This window comes from Grammomys surdaster, unplaced genomic scaffold (genome assembly GCF_004785775.1).
Source record: "Grammomys surdaster isolate TR1022 unplaced genomic scaffold, NIH_TR_1.0 214, whole genome shotgun sequence".
Lineage (NCBI taxonomy): Eukaryota > Metazoa > Chordata > Mammalia > Rodentia > Muridae > Grammomys > Grammomys surdaster.
The window spans coordinates 3,971,546-3,989,072 of NW_021604659.1; the positions used below are offsets into that span (position 1 = coordinate 3,971,546).

Consider the following 17,527-nt stretch of genomic DNA (forward strand, 5'->3'; position numbering starts at 1 on the left):
TAACTTATGAGATAGTAGTCTTTGGCTGACTCCAATCTCTCCTACAGAACCCCACCCTGGAGAGTAGGCAGCAGGGGTCCCCAGACCCTTAGGCTCTACTCTCAGGAAGCTTCATCCAGGGAATCTGGAATTCCTGCTTGGGCTGGGACAACAAGACTGTTGGGCAGCCTGCTGGTTATCACCTTAGCATTTCAGGCCAGTCTTAACTCAGATTTGTTCTTCTGCAAAATGAAGGAATGGAAGACACAGCCCTGTAGTTCCCTTCAAGATCATCATGCTCTACCTCTGCAGAAGGGATGCCCAGTAGGACAAAACATTGGCCTCCTAGAAACGCAAAGAAGGCTGGTGACAGTCTTCTAGTGGCCTCCAACACCTGCTGCAGAGGCCCTGGGATGGTAGGAAGGAGGGCGGGTCTGCTGGCGCCTAGCCTCTCCTGGGCGCGCCCCTGCCCGCCCCACTCCGGCCCAGCCCCGCCCGTCCGGCCTGTCCCACCCACCATCTGCACCCGCTGCAGCGCCCGCGCCCCTGTCCCGCGCCATAGCCATCATTTGTAGCCCGCCTGCCGCTCCCGGGGACCCGACCCTGCCCGGGGCGCGGGGCAGAACGGGCATGGCCCATCTGGGGACCGCCTTCCCGGCGCTGGCCCTGGCACTTGTAGCGGTGGCCCTGGCTGGAGTCAGAGCCCAGGGCGCAGCCTTCGAGGAGCCTGACTATTACAGCCAGGAGCTCTGGAGGCGCGGGCACTACTATGAGCATCCGGAGCCAGAGCCTGAGCCGGAGCTCTTCTCTCCTTCACTGCATGAGAACCTTAGGGTGGAGGAGCAGGAACAGCAGGAGCCGTACCAGCAGGGGCCCAGGACGCCCAAGAAGGCCATCAAGCCCAAGAAGGTTCCCAAGAGGGAGAAGTTAGTTGCAGAGACGCCTCCACCAGGTAACTTTTTGCACCGGGCAGCCCGAGGGGGCGCCCGCGATTGTGGCACTCCAGGGGACACCAATAGGTTTTCACCAGCCAAAGTCCTGTGTGCTGGTGCTACTCACTAGAGACTGCATCTGAGCTAAGTCCAGCTTTCTCTCCCTGCCCCCTCAGGCAGAAACAGAATGGCGCTCTTTGGGAAGCCGCCTGGGGAGCGGCCCGGTGTCCTCAGGCACAGACGAAGGAGGCATCTGTTGTTTCTTCCTGCTCTGCTTATGTCTTCAATCTTCAGAGGTGTTTTCTTCAGACTGATCTTATCAATGGACACGTGACTGGCTGGTGTCATTTGGCAGATGCCCTTGGCAAGGTTCAGTCAGTGACCTTTATTCAGATAGTGCCCTTCTCAGCTCCCTTCACCCTTGTCAGTAGGCCCTTTAAATTCACTATACACAGGATGGCACAGTCCCAGCTGCTGACTGGATCACTCTTGGTCCCCATAGCAGCCAAGATTCTGCCTTCTTGGAAAGGGCAGGCTACAGGAGCCCTGGAAAGCTCTGAGTGCCTGGCAGCCTGGGATGCTCTATCCATCCCTTGGGCCGATCTCAAATCCATCCTCACTTTCTTCTGGTCCAGCCTTTGTCACAAACCCATGAGAAGGAGTTTCTCTTAACTGTTTCAGACAGTGATGGCTCAGCGCAGGAGCTGTGTTCCCACTATTTCTACCACGGGAAGCCAGCAAGACAGTGACCAAATTCTAGAGCTTTGCAGTGTTTTTGCCTGAAAGGAATCTTGTGCCAGGTCACAGAGCTCTGGGCTCAGAAGTGCTTTCATTTGGTTAGACCAATATTAAAGTTACCAGGCAGGGTGACAAGGGAAGATGTAGACACTCTTAAGCCCCATTTGAGTACCACCTTTGTATATGGCTGAGTCCCTACCATCTGCCATTGACAGTTCTGAAGGTTGGGCAAATCCAAATAGAACCATAGAGACTTCCCCTTCTTTTTCTGGGGGGATGATGGGGATTAAGAGGTAGAAAAGCAGCCGTGGCTCAGCATGAAAGGGTGGGATGAGCCACTGATTTTGGTAGTGTCCCCTGGCCTCATTTTGTTCTCTTCCTGACTCTGGCAGATGGCTACCCTTGTCATGTTACAGATGAAGAGCCTTCAGCTCAAACACGGGAAGTAATTTATTTTGTCGTTCTGCTTGGGAGAACTAAAAGCCTGCCTTACCAGCCAGGTCTTGGGGTTACCATTTTGGGACCTGGAATTTGAGTTCTACTTTTTGAGCCTCAGTTGCTTCACCTGCAGATAGAAAGAAGTGTGTCTGCCATTGTGTTTTACTGTGTCTGATACTGCCAAAGCCTCAGCATCCTTTAGTGTGCCCTGAACTTGGAGGTGTGCTTGCTGCACGAGAGCTCTTCATTTGCACTCCACGTGGTTCCTAAGTGTCTGCCCAGCACTAAGGGTTAGGTGAAGCCCTGGGGTTAGAGAACATAAGACAGACAGGCTGCTCCTCCAAGGACCTCACAGAATTGTGTAACTTTTGGTATGTAATCACAGGTGAGCTGACAGTTGCATAAAACCTGGAATGTCAAGAAAATAAATAATAGAAGGGATAGGCTGGTGTTGCCCAGGGGAGGAAGACTGACTAGGCCTGATTAATGAGTCAACTTACTGTTTGGATACTCTTATTAGTGACCAGTTATAGTCCTGACACCTCAGAAAGTCACAGCCCAGACTCAGCAGTGCCCCCAACTAATGTGTCTGGGGGCTCAGCTATTACAATCCAGAAGTGGATTTCGTTTTTTGGAGCACCAGTGATTATCAGCCTAGGAATGGGGTCTCTGAAGGAGAAATCAGGTATAATCTGATTTGCAAGAAAAGGGTCATTTGCTTTCAGACAGCCATGTTGCATACAGAGGTTGGCCATGGGACAGGTAGTTAACTGTTTCTGGTGAATTCTTAGCCACTTGGGTCCTGTCTCCAAACAGAAGACATATCCTGAAGCACCAAAATCAGGTTCACAGGTCTTTGGGGAGCTGCTTTCTGGCTCACTGCTGTTTCAGCCATTCTCCCAATGAATCAGGTGGAGTATTTTAGAGCTTCCCCAGCTAGGATAAGTGTGACATTCATTGCACAGTTTAAACTAATGGCTCTCTGACTCCCTCTATCACCCCACCCCCAACCCCTGGCCCTGTGTGTGTTCAATAAAACTTTCAACTGTGGAGCACATAGGCCTGTATATAGTAGGGGAGAGATTAGGTTAGATTAGATTAAAATGATCTTGGTTAGGGAACGCTGTCAAATTTGTGCACTTCAACTGCACAGAGAGACGATGATTATATCCCACAGTAAGTGGTGGCTTGTAAATTGCAATCACAGAGGCACTTTTCTGTATGGCCAGCTATTTTATGAACAGGTGGCCAATCTTAGAAATGTGCTTCAGAGGAAAGAAGTTGGTGTTCTGCTCTGGGACGTAAGATGTAAACTTCTGGACTTTACTACAAGACTGTTGCATGCTGGGTTCCAGGACCAGCTAGGGTCTGAAGTAGGAGCAGAGAACAAGCTCGAGGGATGGATCAGAGCATAAAGCAGAGAACTGATTTGGGTAGCGCATGTGCATCTTATTTGGAGACAGTGAAATGTTTTCCAGTTAGCTCTTGGGAGCTAAAAGTTGGAGTTGGTAAAGGAGATATTGGAAACGTGTGTATGTGTGTGTGTGTGTGTGTGAGAGAGAGAGAATCACCACTGGCTTTTGAAAGCATGACATAGATTGTTATAAATATTATTAATTAGGTTGTACTGTTACATTTAAGAAGTTTCTCCATGTACTTATGTGTGCACGAGTATATGAATGCTTGAGTGTATATGCATTTCAGTAGTTTCTTCATGCATGTGTGCATGTGTATTTGTATATTTGCATATATATACATATATATATATATACACACACATACATGTGTGTGCTTCTCTGTGTGTGTATGGGTCCACCAAGATAAAGGACTGTGGAATCCTTTCTGAGAGTTAGGGGACTTTACTTATAGTGATACTTTAAGCATCACTTTGGCCTAGAATATTAGAACTTTTAGGAAAGTAAATGGTCACAGTGCAAATTCCTGTCCACTGCAGGGTTCAGACAGTGGCTGCGCAGCTTCTCACTCCTCCCCAGACTTGCTCTCCCTACTTCAAGACCATTAGTCACTGGCTGGACAGTACTGACTGCTGGAGTAGTCTTCCTCATTGACAACCTTCTTCTGACTCTGTTTATTCAGCTGTTTCTGGTTGAATCCTACAGTTTCTGAGGTTGGAATGCTTTGTGTTCCTAGGAGTAAACTTCAGGTCCCTAGTGTTCACCATCCAGCAGGAAGAATAAGATATCAGCCTCATGGGGTCATGCCAGTGGATTTAGGGTGTGCTTACTTTGGGGTGACTTTGAGTTGTAGCCACCCTTTTGTAGGATAGAAGGTAGCTAACTGCTGGTCAGTGGTGACACACATTCTTAATCCTAGTATTCCAGAAGCAGAGGCAGGTGGATCTTTGAGTTCAAGGCCAGCCTGGCCTGCAGAGTTAGTTCCAGGATAGCCAAAGCTACACAGAGAGAGCCTGTCTCGAAAAACATCCAACCAACAAGTAGCCAACTAATAGACCACAATTGCATAACCTGTCTTTTCCACCCTTATGGCTGAAATAAACAACAAAACAAACAAGACAGGGAGTGAGTGATTTGAATATTTCGTTTCTTTCTCCATGGTTCCTTGGCTTAGAAGCCGGCTTGGGTAGGGAGGCTTTTACTCTGATTTCCCACTGACTTGTTTGTAGCATTTCCAGCCACAGGCTAGAATGTCCCACTGTTAGGATCTGAACAAACTCCCATGGACACCCTTTAGTCCTGAGCTAGCCCCTCTGGGATGTGTAGTGTACAGAGAGTCTTGTTTGTTTGTAGATCTATGCCCAGAATCATCCAGTTTGCATTTAGTGTGTGTTATGTCCCAGCCATCAGGGGAAATAAAAAAGGGTGGTTATTTGTGCATATTTGCTTGTAAACAATGCCCTTTCTGTGTGCACTGTTACTGGTTGATGGAAGGGGCTTCCCTGTAGACCTTTGCCTTATCTCTTGTTGGGTAAGAACAGCCTGGCCTTTGATGGAAATGCCCCGTCTTGGACAAAACTGGGGTGTGAGGACTGGGAGAGTTATGTTTGTCAACATTTCAGTACCATTTTTAACAAACCCAGGGACTATTAATAGCATACTTAAAGAACAAGAAAGCCTTCATATCAGCCTACGTGCTTTGGTATTAAACCTGAAGTATTCCATCCAATTCGACTCCCTGCAAAGCTCTAAGGGAAAGGATGGATTAGGAAAAAATCATCGCTTCCTGAATCACTGCCATCCTTTCCAGAATGCTTTCCAAAGTTAACTTACTGCCGGCCTGTTCCCCCTACCCATGCCCATGGCACCAGAAATCAGGGTTGTGCCTGGAGGATGGGGGGGTGGAGACCCTACAGGGATCCAGGAAGCCTGATTAAGCTGTGGTTCTGAAGCAGTCATGGGGTTTCCCCATCTACCTCTGTGTCTGTGATAAAATCCCAGAGCCTGGATTCTCTGGTAAAGCCTCCATTACATCTTCCAAAGCACTAAAAAGATGAGTTCATAGGCTTAGCCTCACCAGCAGTGACAGGCTCTGCCCTCTGAGGCCCTCTCAGACCCCTATCCATGCATCACAACCATTTAAGCCATGAAACCTTAGAGTTAGGTTTCTTTGACTATCTTCAGGAAGGATTAGTATCCGTAAGTGGTTGGCTCGAATCTAGGTGATCACTGGCACTCATGGACCGCTGACGTGGCAAAGGACACCTCCAGGTGTTAATCAGCCTCTGATGCTACAGAGCTGATGCACTATCTATTCCAAGCAACACATGTGCAGTGCTCCCTGGTAAGCCTGTTGAGGAGTCAGAGCCAGCTAAGGGCAGGACTCCACCCCTTACAGGCACACGTGACTTTCCAAGCCTTGACTCCTCTGTGGAGGATTGTGTCAAACATTCAGTGCCTGCTGAGGTGTCAGGTTAGATGACTGTGACCTCCCAGGTTCTGATGGGGTTGGGGGCAGTTTTTATGTCACCTTACCCCTGCTCTTGGAGTACCTGCCTGGTCTGTCTTGTAGATCCTGACAGACAATTTAGGCTGTTGCCATCTCCCTTCTCCTCTTAGCCCCCTTCCCTCAGGCTGCATGAAATCATCTTCAGGCACAATCCTGTACTTCATGCTTGCTTACCTCAGCCTGATCTCAGTAGAACCAAAACTTGGGCAGGTAGGTGCCCAGGGTACCCGGCACAGCCCACTATAGAGGGCCCACCCTCTCCTGCTCGCACCTGCCTGCCTGGAGTGTTTCCTTGAAGACGAAGAACTCCACAGGGCTGTGGTTGAGAATCAGGAGGGCGGTTGACTGCATAGCGCAGTGTTTCTCAACGTTCCTAATGTTTCAAGCCTTTCATACAGTTCCTCGTGTTGTGGTGACCCCAAGTATAAAATTATCTCATGGCTACTTCAAAACTGTAATTTTGCTACTGTTATGAATTGTAATGTAAATATCTGTGGTTTCCAATAGTCTTAGGCAAGCCCTGTGAAGGAGTCATGACCCACACGTTGAGAACCAGAGAGTGAGAGTGTTGACTTCAGAGTCACTGCTGTAGCAGCTGAGCTACTGTCCCTGCCCTGGTCCCAGGGGATAGAAGCTCGCCAGGCTGTTTTCTCATGAAGGATGTAGCACCTGAGAAGAATAGACAGAGACGGGGGGAGGGGCGGACAGGCATTTGTGGGTGGATTCATTTGGGCCTGGCCTTGGTGTAGTGGCACTTCTGTCTCCCTGGTGACCCTCAGCGTTGCTCTCTCTACCAGACCACTGAGGTCACCCATGGCTGGAAGCAAGCATGTCATCTAAACCCTGTACTGATTCTCAGATTCACTCCAGTCCACATCTTGTTTCCTCTGACACTGACTATCCTCAGATTTAGAAAGGGACACAGGTGCCCCACCCCCTTCCTTGTGCCCTGTCCCTTTCCTGCTCCTATCTGTATGGAACAGGAAATTCTTCTTCTTTTTTATAATGATTTTTGAAATTATAATATAATTAAATAATTTCCCCTCCTCCTTTCTTCCCTCCATCCTCCCTGGTGCACCCTGTTGCTCTTTCAAATTCATGGCTTTTTCCTTTAATTGTATCTAGACATATATACATTTACACACACACACACACACACACACACACACACACACACACACACTCCTAAATATGTAACTACAACCTGCTCAGTTTGTAGAATGTTATCTGTATGAGTATGATCTCAGGGCTGACCACTTGATACTGGATAACCAGTTGGAAGCCTTGTCATTGGAAAACCATTTCTCCTGCTCTCAGCTGTCCCTAGTTGCCTATAGTTCTTACTCTAGGATTGAGGCTTCTTAAGCTTACCCTTTCCATATTAGACTGTCCATGGATGATGTCATTGCTCAGGTATTGTTTAGCCAGCCACATTGGTAAGACTTCATGGATGTCTCTCGCATATTTCTAGGAGACACAACCACAGAAAATGTCCTGCTCTTCTGGCTCTTCTGAGCTTTCTCTTTCCTTTTCTGCAATGATCCATGAGCTTTAGGTGTAGGAATTACATTGTACTGTATCAATTGGGACAGGGCACCGAGTAATCTTGTTCTCCGCATTTTGATTGGTTGTGGTTGTCTGTGATAGTCTTTATCTGTTGCAAAGAGATGTTTCTTTAACGAGGGGTGAGAGCTACATTTATCTATGGTTATAGGGACAATATTTAGAACGTAGTTAGGGATTGTGCTGGTTTAATAAGGTGCTGGATATAGGTTCTCCTTCAAGATTAAGGTCTTCACTTAGCCCTGAATAGGTAGGTTTCAAGTGTCAGGCACAGTAGGTGTTAAGTCTGATTAGAAAGTTGTTATTTACTGCTAAAGTTTGAGCACCATTGTTTTGCCCTTAGGGCTATCTACCATGCTATGCTGGGCTTTGTTATGGATCATAGGTGTCTTAGCAAGGTAGGACTCTTCTGCTTCTCTCCCTCAGAAGCCTGCAAAATGCCTTCTGATACCATAAAAACTAGTCCTCAGAGAGGGGGCTTCAGGTCAGATCCAGATCAGGTCTCATGTTAAAATAATAGTTTAAACCATCTCAGCCCTGGGGAAACAGAGGCAGGAGGATCCCTGGGCTGTTGGTCAGCATGCTTGGCAAGTTCCAGGTGAATGAGACAAACTGTGTAAAGTGGAAAAAATGGCGGACAGTGGGTGAGGAACAACTGTAGTTGTCTTCTGCCATCTACGTGTGTGTGTGTGTGTGTGTGTGTGTGTGTGTGTACAAACGTGTGTGTGTAGTCTCACACATGTCACACAAGTGGGCATCCACAAAACACACATACACATGAACTGCAGGATGCATTTCTGAGAGAGATGTCTAGATTGCATTACTGGGGAGCTACGAAGAGAACCTCATGTTGTGGTCTTTTCCCCTTCTTGCCATGGGTTTAGTACCAAGAATCATGTAAGAACTGCCAGTGCCCTGGCCAGCTCCCTGCTTCAAGGGGAGTGCAGAGCCCTGCAGCCTGGAATTTCCTGGGGAAGCAGAGACTGCAGGGAAGCAAAGGGCTTTTCAGTTTGGGGTGAGTGAGGGTTTGCTACTGTAAGCTCCTTGTGTAGCAAGGGGAAAAACAGTTTTCTATTAAGCCAGAGGAATTATATTTATCGCCAAGGACCAGAATAGAACATGTGGCCGGCATTAGCGCTGCAGTTTGCTACTTTTAAGGAATTCTGCATTGTCACGCGGCCCAGATGGAGATGCTGATTTGATTCTGGCTCCTTCTCTGAACGCTATTTCTACTTCTCTTCCTTCTTTCATCTGTACAGAGCATATGGTATCTTTTTTGTTCTGGGGGTGGGGGAGGAAGGGTCTATGAAGAGGCCTTTGTACTGGCTGGGAAGGCCCCTTGGAGTTGGTCACTAACACTGTTACCTGCTGGCTCTCAGTGACCTTGGGAAGCTCTCTTCATCATGCTAGGCCATCAGTTCTTAACCTGTGGATTGAGACTCCGGGGCGGGGGGGATCACACATCAGATACTTACATTAGGATTTATAACAGTAGCAAAGTTACAGTTATGATGTAGCAACAGAAATAACTTTATGGTGGGGGGGTCACCACTATATGAGGAACTGTATTAAAGAGTCACAGTGTTAGGAAGGTTGAGAACCACTGACCTAGGCCTTCATGTTCCCAACTGTAAAATGTCCTTCCTGTCCTCAGAGAGTTGAACCTTGCAGTGAACATGTCTTATACACTGTGGAACCTGCTGCCCCTGTTAGCTGTCAGCAAACACGGTATGTTAGTGATGTGGGCCTTGGGATAATGCTGAACAGGTAGGGACAAGAGCTGTCTTTTGCACCTTGAGTGTCTCACAGGTATCATTTTGTGTCCTTGCTCTGACTTCCTGTGTAGCAGGTTTTGCTGCCTTCTGCTGAGGAGGGAATAAAGTAGAGGTCAGGCTAGTGGCCCTGGGGATATCCTGGGTGTACATGTCTCCCAGGTACAAGCCTGGACTATGTCTCACATGCCTTTCACGTTCTGGAAGTCTGTACCTGACCCCTGAGTTGACTAGTCTTTGTACAGAGGTCTTCCCAAGTGGAGGGCCTTCTGTATGGCATTCCTATTCTTAAAGCCCCAGGTGATGACCTGAGCTAGACAGGCTTGCTTAGCTAAGCCTTCCCGGACTGGATCCTATTTCCCCTTCCTTCTCCTCAGCACTTCAATCAAATCCCTGCATTAGACTTTGCTTAGAGGCAACTTGACTCTAGGCAGATGCTATCAGAGCCCCTCCATGGAGGATTAGATGGAAGTGGGGGATTTAGGAAAGGGAGTTTTAAGTTGATGCCAGAGCTGAGACTTGAAAGAAGGGAAGGAGCCAATTAGCTTGAGAGTAGAGGGACAGGTGTGCCCATGGAGGAGACAATTTATGCTAAGTGTTGTCATAATCAAGGTGAGGGGACAATGTGAGGAGAAATGGGAAGGTTAACAGGGTCACTCCCCAGTTAATGATAAAGAGACTCACTCAGGTCTACAAGCCATAGGCTTAGAGAGAGTTGGATATGAAAGCTCAGCATAGGGACCATGCTAGCTTTGATGTCCAGCTCCGACCTCCAGTTCCAACTGTTATTCCTAGTGCCTCAGGGAGGCTCAGCAGCATTTTGAAGACTTACAAAACTTAACAGCATGCAGTTGTACATGGGTCTTTGAGGGGTGATTACCTCCATATGCACTGAGCTTCTTCTTTAACCACAGATCCCTTACCGTCCGTCCAAGGCTCTGGAGATTGGAGACCAAAGCTAGGAACGGCTTTCTTCAGGAGAAGACCATGAGTTCTCACATCCAGAGGCTCCTCTGACACACAGTGTAACATAATTTTCCTTTCCTTTCTAGGTAAAAATAGCAACAGAAAAGGCAGAAGAAGCAAGAATCTTGAGAAAGCTGTGGGTGATGACCATGGTGTCCCCATGATTCATGAGGATGTCAGAGAGAGTAAGTGAAGGTCTTGGAGGGTCCCTGGCCCTCTTCTATCATCTGCCTGTGGTGGTTGCAGGCAGGTCTCATGGATACCCTGTAGGGTGATTGTCTGGACCCATGTCTGTTCTTAGCTATTCTGTAGGAGTTCGGATATCTCAGCAGCTCAAAGTTTTCTGGGGAGCATTGGTGTCTTATCAAGATTTTCCTGATTAAATTGTTCAAGTCACTTCCAAATTTCCTGTCTCTTCCCTTAGAATATCCCTCCTGGAAGTCCATATTATTGTGATCTCTTTGCTGCCTACAGATTTGGTTGTGGATTTCTTGTCTCCTGACATGGTCTCTGGGGTCAGTGGTAAAGTCTTCTGTTTCCAGAATCTTCAATACTAGACCTGACATCTTGCAGCCATATGAAACTTTTGGTCGTGTAATTACTTGCCCCAGTGTGTTCAGTAGTAGGCTGGGTGCATAGTTTGATTGATTGAGTGGTTTCCTGGCATGCATGAAGCCTTAGGCTTCATCCAAACACAGCACACACCAGATGTGATGGTGCACACCTAAAAGACTAGCAGTAAAGAAATAGAGGTAGGGGGATCAGGAATTTAAGATCATCCCCAGCAATATAGAAAGTTGGAGAACAGTCTGAGATCTATGAGATCCTGTCTCAAAAAGTCCTAAAACCAAACCCTCAAATTATAGAAAAAGAATGTTCAGTGTTGTTAATTAGTTCTAGACTCACAGAGGGCCACTGACCCATTAGCTATAGCTATGGGTCACTATTATTTTATATCTTTATTGTTCCAAACTTCAATAATTAGGGTCATTTTCTGCTAATATTAGAATTAGTGGCAATTTATTAAGTGCATATGGTACTAGCTAGATCCTTTGCTCAGTGTCTGACCTTTCCAGGAACCCTGCTGAGCATTGTGGGTATCATTACCATTACCACCCTCTTCTTGCCCCCTCTTCCTATTCTTCCTCCTCTTCCTCCTCCTTCATTTTGTAGAGTAAGGGAGGGTACTTTGGCCAGGGTTGCGTAGCAAAACAGAGTGTAGAATGAAAGATCCCAGGATTATTGGCTTTTGCTTAGATATAGCAGTAGACAAAAACATTAGGAAAACATTTTTCAGGTTTGCACAGTACTCACTCTCAACTGCCACATTCTCTCCTGAACTGTGCCACAGAGATGACTGTCACCAGGGGAGTTGCATGTTCTCTTAGGCACAATGATGGGGTTTCGGGCCTGTGTTTCTAACCAGCAACCTGCCATCAAAGAAATCACTGCTCTAGCTAACAGCATGTTCTAAGATAAACAGAAATCAATTCTTCTGAGTTTCTGCAGTCATTTATGGAGCTAAATGTCTATTCCATCTGAAGATGGACACTGAGGTACCCAGTAAGAAGACCTTGTCCTTTGGGAGCATGTGTTGAGTGTACAGTGTGTACACTGTACACTAGCTAGGGCTGTGATTCTGACCTCATGCTAAGGCTCGTGTTCTTTAGCATCTGCAATGGTTAGCTTTACTCATCGCCTAATATTACCTGGTAAGAGAATACAAGTGAAGGATTATCTACTTTGGGTTGACCTTGGGTCTGTCTGTGGATAATCATTTTAATTAAGTAATTGATTTGAGAAGACACAGCCTACTGTGAGAGGCACCATTCCCTAGGCAGTGGGTCCTGCACTGTATAAAATGGGGAAATTGAAGTAAGTCTAAGTAAGCATGAATGTGTTCATTTCTCTCTGCTCTTGACTGTAGATGTGATATGACCTACTGTTTTAAGTTCCTGCCACCTTGACCTCCCCAGTGGCAACTCTAACTTAGGATTGTGAGCTGTGTTTTCTTTAAGTCATCTTTTGTCAGGGTATTTTATCATAGTGACAAAAGATGAAACTAGGACAGAGTCTCCCCTTTCTGGTGAGGGGCCTCCTTATCTGCCAGTGGCCATGAGCAGTTCCTTTTTTTGCACATATGCCACCAGGCTGAGGTCACTGTGGGGTGCTAGCTTCAGGAGGACTTTGGAGTTTTGCTGCCAACCAATCTGGATTTGAGGGTTTTTTAGTATCTGGTGAATTTTTGAGTGCTTTCAAACATATTTTAAAACATATTTTGTCCAGATTTTCTTTTAGTAGCTTCAGCAGAAGGGTTGAGTTGGATTATCTGATTTCTTCCTTCTCAGAATTGCAAGTTATTAAAATTGAGGGAGACATTTCAGAAAGATTTTTGGAGGCCCATTTCTACACACACACACACACACACACACACACACACACACACACACACACACAAATGTATATGCACACGCACATGTACATGCACACACATATGCAAAAATGTATGTACACATGCCCACAGGTATGCACACATGTGCATAGACATGCAGCGTTCACATGATTTTTTTCTTTTCTGTCACAAATCACCCACTGGCAAGATTATTTTCCTGATCTGCCCTCATGGATGGGGTCACTCACCTCACAGGCAGCTATCACATCTTCAGTACACAGAGTATCCTATCACATTAGCCTGTGAAATTATTCTATGCTTTTTAAAGGAAGGATTGATGGGAACATGGGAGAGGAAGAGTAATGGCTCCCTGTTGGCACGGCAGAGAAGAGGAGAGAGACAGTAGGTGTTGACTAGAAGAAGGTTGACACTGAAGACAAGTGACAGAGTCCTTACAAGTGTCTGAAGTCTGTGGAGATTTTTGTAGGATGGTATTGATCAAGGCTAGGCTGCAGACACACCACTGGATATTCTCAGGATCTGGAATCCATCTCCTCAGACAATGTTAGGGATCTTGCTAGAGATATGACAGAAGGTTGAGGTGGCCTGGATGTCTATTATATCAAGTCTAAGGTATTGGCCATTGCACATATTCATACATTTTTTTGGAAAGTGATGGGCTATATAGATTCTGCCCCCTGACGTGTTGTGTGTGGATGGATGACTTCCTTAGCCAAAGAAATTGCACTTGAAGAACCTTCCCAAGAGAAATGTGTGCTTAGCTGTCACGTGGCTAAAGTGCTATACCAGTTTGGTCAGGTATCCCAGGTACACTCTGGGTGATGTTCTATGATCAGCTATGAGGCTGGTTGAACTCTTGTCTACTTCTCTGCCATCTCTTTCTATGCCCACACCTTTTGCTGTGTGACTTTCCAGTCTCTTCCACAATGTTGAAAGCTACTTGACTTTGGGCTGACCCACATGCCATGTCAGGGTGATAGAATAAAAAGAGGTATCTGTGTGCTAGCCCTGAGCAGAGCTTGCCTGTTACCAAATCTCCACACCCAGGCCACTGGCCCAACGTGCTGAGTGGTCACCACCAGTTTTCTTGTTTGCTGTTGGAATAGTTTACCTCCCCATTTCTGTCCCAGTGTTTCCTAAAATTTAGGGTGAGAATCCTTATGGAAAATTGTCTGGAAGAACGTGTAGGCATCTGCCTGCTCCAGGAAGTCACATGAGAAGGTTATCAGAAAGCATCTACTTTTCTAGATGCCACAGAACCTGGAATTAAAGCTGGGCACACGTGGGAGCTGTTTTCTGCTGTATTCACCAGACTCACACGTGGTGGCTGTTCCTCCACATCTGGTAATAGGTTCAAGTGGTTTTCCATTTTTGAGTTTAGGGGTTCTAGGGCAAGTTTGGGAGTGGTTACAAAATTTTCAACCAGAATTCTCTGAAGTTTAAGACACGTCAAGCAATTGAGAGTTTTATGAGATGCATCAAGTCATCCTCAGTTCAAGATGAAGAAGTTTTATCTTTTAAAATCCTTCTTAAGAAACAGGTTTTGTTTTTGTTTGAAATAACTGTAGAGTCACAGGAAGTTGCTAAAAAAAAAAAAAGTACCAGGAGAAGGGGGTCTGATTTACCTTTTCCTCCTACCAGTGTGGACGCTTTACATAACTATAGTAAAATAATAGAGTCAAGAAACTAACTTGGACAAGGACAGACCATGTTCAGATATTCGGATTTTGCCAGCTATACTTGTGTGTGTATGTGCATGCAAGTATGTGTATATATGTGTGTGTGCGTGTGCAGCATGCATATGCATGTATGTGTATATATGTGTGTGTGCATGTGTGTGTATATGCGTGCATGTGCAGCATGCGTATGCATGTGTGTATATATATCTGTGTGTGTGTGCATGCGCGCGTGTGTAGGACTGTACAGTTGTATCGGGTGGGTATGGTTTCTGGAAATACTCTGCCCCATCAGAGGTTCTCTGGGCCACTTCTTTATAGACACTCCCTTCCCCATGCTCAGTCTCTGACTCCTGGCAATGCAGATCTCTTCTCCAATGTGTTGTCTCTGTAAGATAGTGAGATGCACAGAATCATATGCTATGTAACCTTGGAGACTGGCTTTCTTACAGTCAGCATAGATCTCTTTTAGTCCTTCTGAATTGGATGAATAGATCTGGTTTAGTGTTTTTACGATGTAGTAGTTAGGCAAAGCTAAGCCATTAAAATGTTATTAAGGACTAACATGTACAGAGAAAACTATGGTAATATAAGGCTACAACTCATTGGCGTGTGCAATCACCACACATTGACTTGGGTTGTCATGGACACCACACAGTGTGCAAATGCATCATTGTAATTGCAACTTACGACAAGAAGATTGTGCTGAAATCTTTGAAGTCTGCTCTGACTCACAACCAGGCAATCCCCTGCTTCTCTGTAAAGACTGCTGTGATCAGAGGTAATATGAGTGATTTCAGATTTGGTAATTTTTTGGATTCACGGCATACCCCTTGTATCTGATTTCTTTTGCTGGTTATCATGCTTGTGAGGCTCATCCAAGTTGTTATGCATACACTATGGCTTGTTTATCTTCATGGGTCTGTAGTATTCCACTGCAGAACTATATATATCACTGTCTATGTACTCATTTTCCTATTGATAGGTATTTAGTGTGGATTTCACCTTTTGGCTATTGCAGAGTGCAGTTGGGACAATTTCTATGTGAGTCTTTTGGTCTATACCTCCAGTAGAGTTGCTGAACCATAGCGAATGAGTATCTTCAATAAGAGCTGTTAGGGAGGGCCTAGGGACATGGTTCAGTGGGTAAAGTGTTTGCTTTGCAAGCATGAGGACCTGAATTTGGATCTCATGTTGGAAATAAAAATGCTGGGCAAAGAGACACACATCTATAGTGCAGGGGAGGAGGAGACAGGGTGTGTGTGTATGTTGGGAATCCTTCATTCACTGGCCAGTCAGTCTAACCAAATCGGTGAGCTTCAGGTTAAATGAGAAACTTTCTAAAAACAACATAAGACGGAGAGCAAACAGAGAAGACATGAGCTCTTGACCGCTGAGCTCCATATAGATACATGCATACAAAGTTATCTGCACATACATGCATATATGATCAAGCACACATAGAGTGCCTCACACTGGCAGGGAATTTTCCAAGTTGATGGTGACTATCCCCATTCCCATCAGCGGGTGCTTCTCTTCCTTAGAACCCACATTTGCTCTCACCAACCGCCTCTACTTGACTTGTGTTCCGGCATGGGCTGCTCTTTTGTTGTGGCCTTACTTTGTATTTTCGTAGTAACTAGTCGAATGCTTCTTTGCCATTGGAATGATTTATTTTGTTTCAACTCCACTTAGGTCAGGTTTTTCCTTGCCATTCTTCTCATGTACGGGAGCATTTTGTTTGTTTGTTTGTTTGCTTTCCTTAAAAACAGCATGACAGCGAGTCCTTTGTCAGACACCCAGATCCACGCTTTTCTCCACCCAGTGGCTTATCTCTTCACTCTACCAAGGGTGTCTTTTGAATAACAGATGTTCATAAACCTAAAACAAACCAATCATTAACCTTTTCTTCGGTGGTTAGTGCTTTTTTCCATCATGTTTAATTTTATCTTTGCCTTCCCCAAGTTCTTGAAGACATCCGTCTCTATCGTCCACTGATAGTCACTGAAATTATCTGATATAAGAGAAATGTGAAGTAAATAATAGTGTAGAGGGACCGTGGATGTGGTACTATTTGTGAAGGTGACTAGCACTCTGTTTTGAACTAGTAATTACCTTCTGTGGATTTTATTAGCAATGTATGAAGAAAAGTATGAATTTCCCTTGAGGATTCACTGACAGTGATTATCAGCCGCAGTAGCTTCTGAGACGTGTCACTCGTGTGTTTGGGAAGCATTAGTTAGGACTCAGGGATTCTTTGATAGAAACTCACTTTGGCTGGTGACTGAGGCTCCCAGCCTCTTCAGGGAGGTGGGCTAGTCTATGAGATGGTGGAGCTTTCATTAGGAGTTTGACCCCAAAGCAGAGTGAGTAGAGTAAGTGGAATGGTTGGGAATGGAGTGTGGGAGGCTTTTCAGATGAGGCAACCACTGAACTGAGCATCCAAGGACAAGCTAAGTCAGTCCGTTGTTGCTGAAGCCTCCTGGGGGCAGATTCCATGGGCTCCAGGCTTGGGCTTGCCTCCCAGTTCTCTGAGATTTTCCTTTGTTGAACTCTCAGTGTCTGGGAAAGAAACTCTCCAGACTCTTTACTGTACAGGTGAAAGATGGCAGCCAGAACCTAGAGACTTCCTGAGGTTCTGGGAACCTCAGAAGACTCTCCTGAGAACTGCTGTCATTGCTCTAAGTCTCTAGGTGGAATGCAGGCATCCATTTTTCTAGGTTCTTCCTAAGGTTTTGGTCTGTCCCAGCACTGCAGCGGAGCACGTCTTCAGGGTCTTTTTTGATGTATGGAGTATTAAAGAGCTTTGCAAGGGTGATTAGATAAAGATTAGCTCACAGACTTCACAAGACCCTGAGAGACTCCCACGCCCTTTACAGCATCTCTTGGTGTCTGAGTCAGACAGTGAGCCACTGCAAACAATCTCAGCATGCCGGGAAGCTGTCTCTGTGCTCTTTATTGGTCAGAAGGAATGTCAAGTTCAGAAAGGCAAGGGAAATAATTGCATAAGTGAATCCTATTGGATTTATAGGCAGCAATGCAAACAATAATTCAAGAGAGCTAGACGCTTATTACTGGGAGCCGTTTACCCTCCAGATCTTCAAAAATCCTAGGCTGTTAGTGGCA

At 45.9% G+C, this 17,527-nt stretch overlaps 1 protein-coding gene across 1 annotated transcript in view; it reads left to right on the forward strand.

Moving 5' to 3' along the window:
- Positions 1-485: 485 nt before the first annotated feature.
- Cpxm2 (carboxypeptidase X, M14 family member 2) overlaps positions 486-17,527 on the forward strand; it is a 106,392-nt gene continuing 89,350 nt past the window's right edge. Inside the window, exons 1-2 of the mRNA XM_028772544.1 lie at positions 486-931; positions 10,399-10,497. Coding sequence (XP_028628377.1) covers positions 610-931; positions 10,399-10,497 — 421 coding nt within the window. The 5' untranslated portion in view covers positions 486-609. The remainder of the gene's footprint in view (positions 932-10,398; positions 10,498-17,527) is intronic.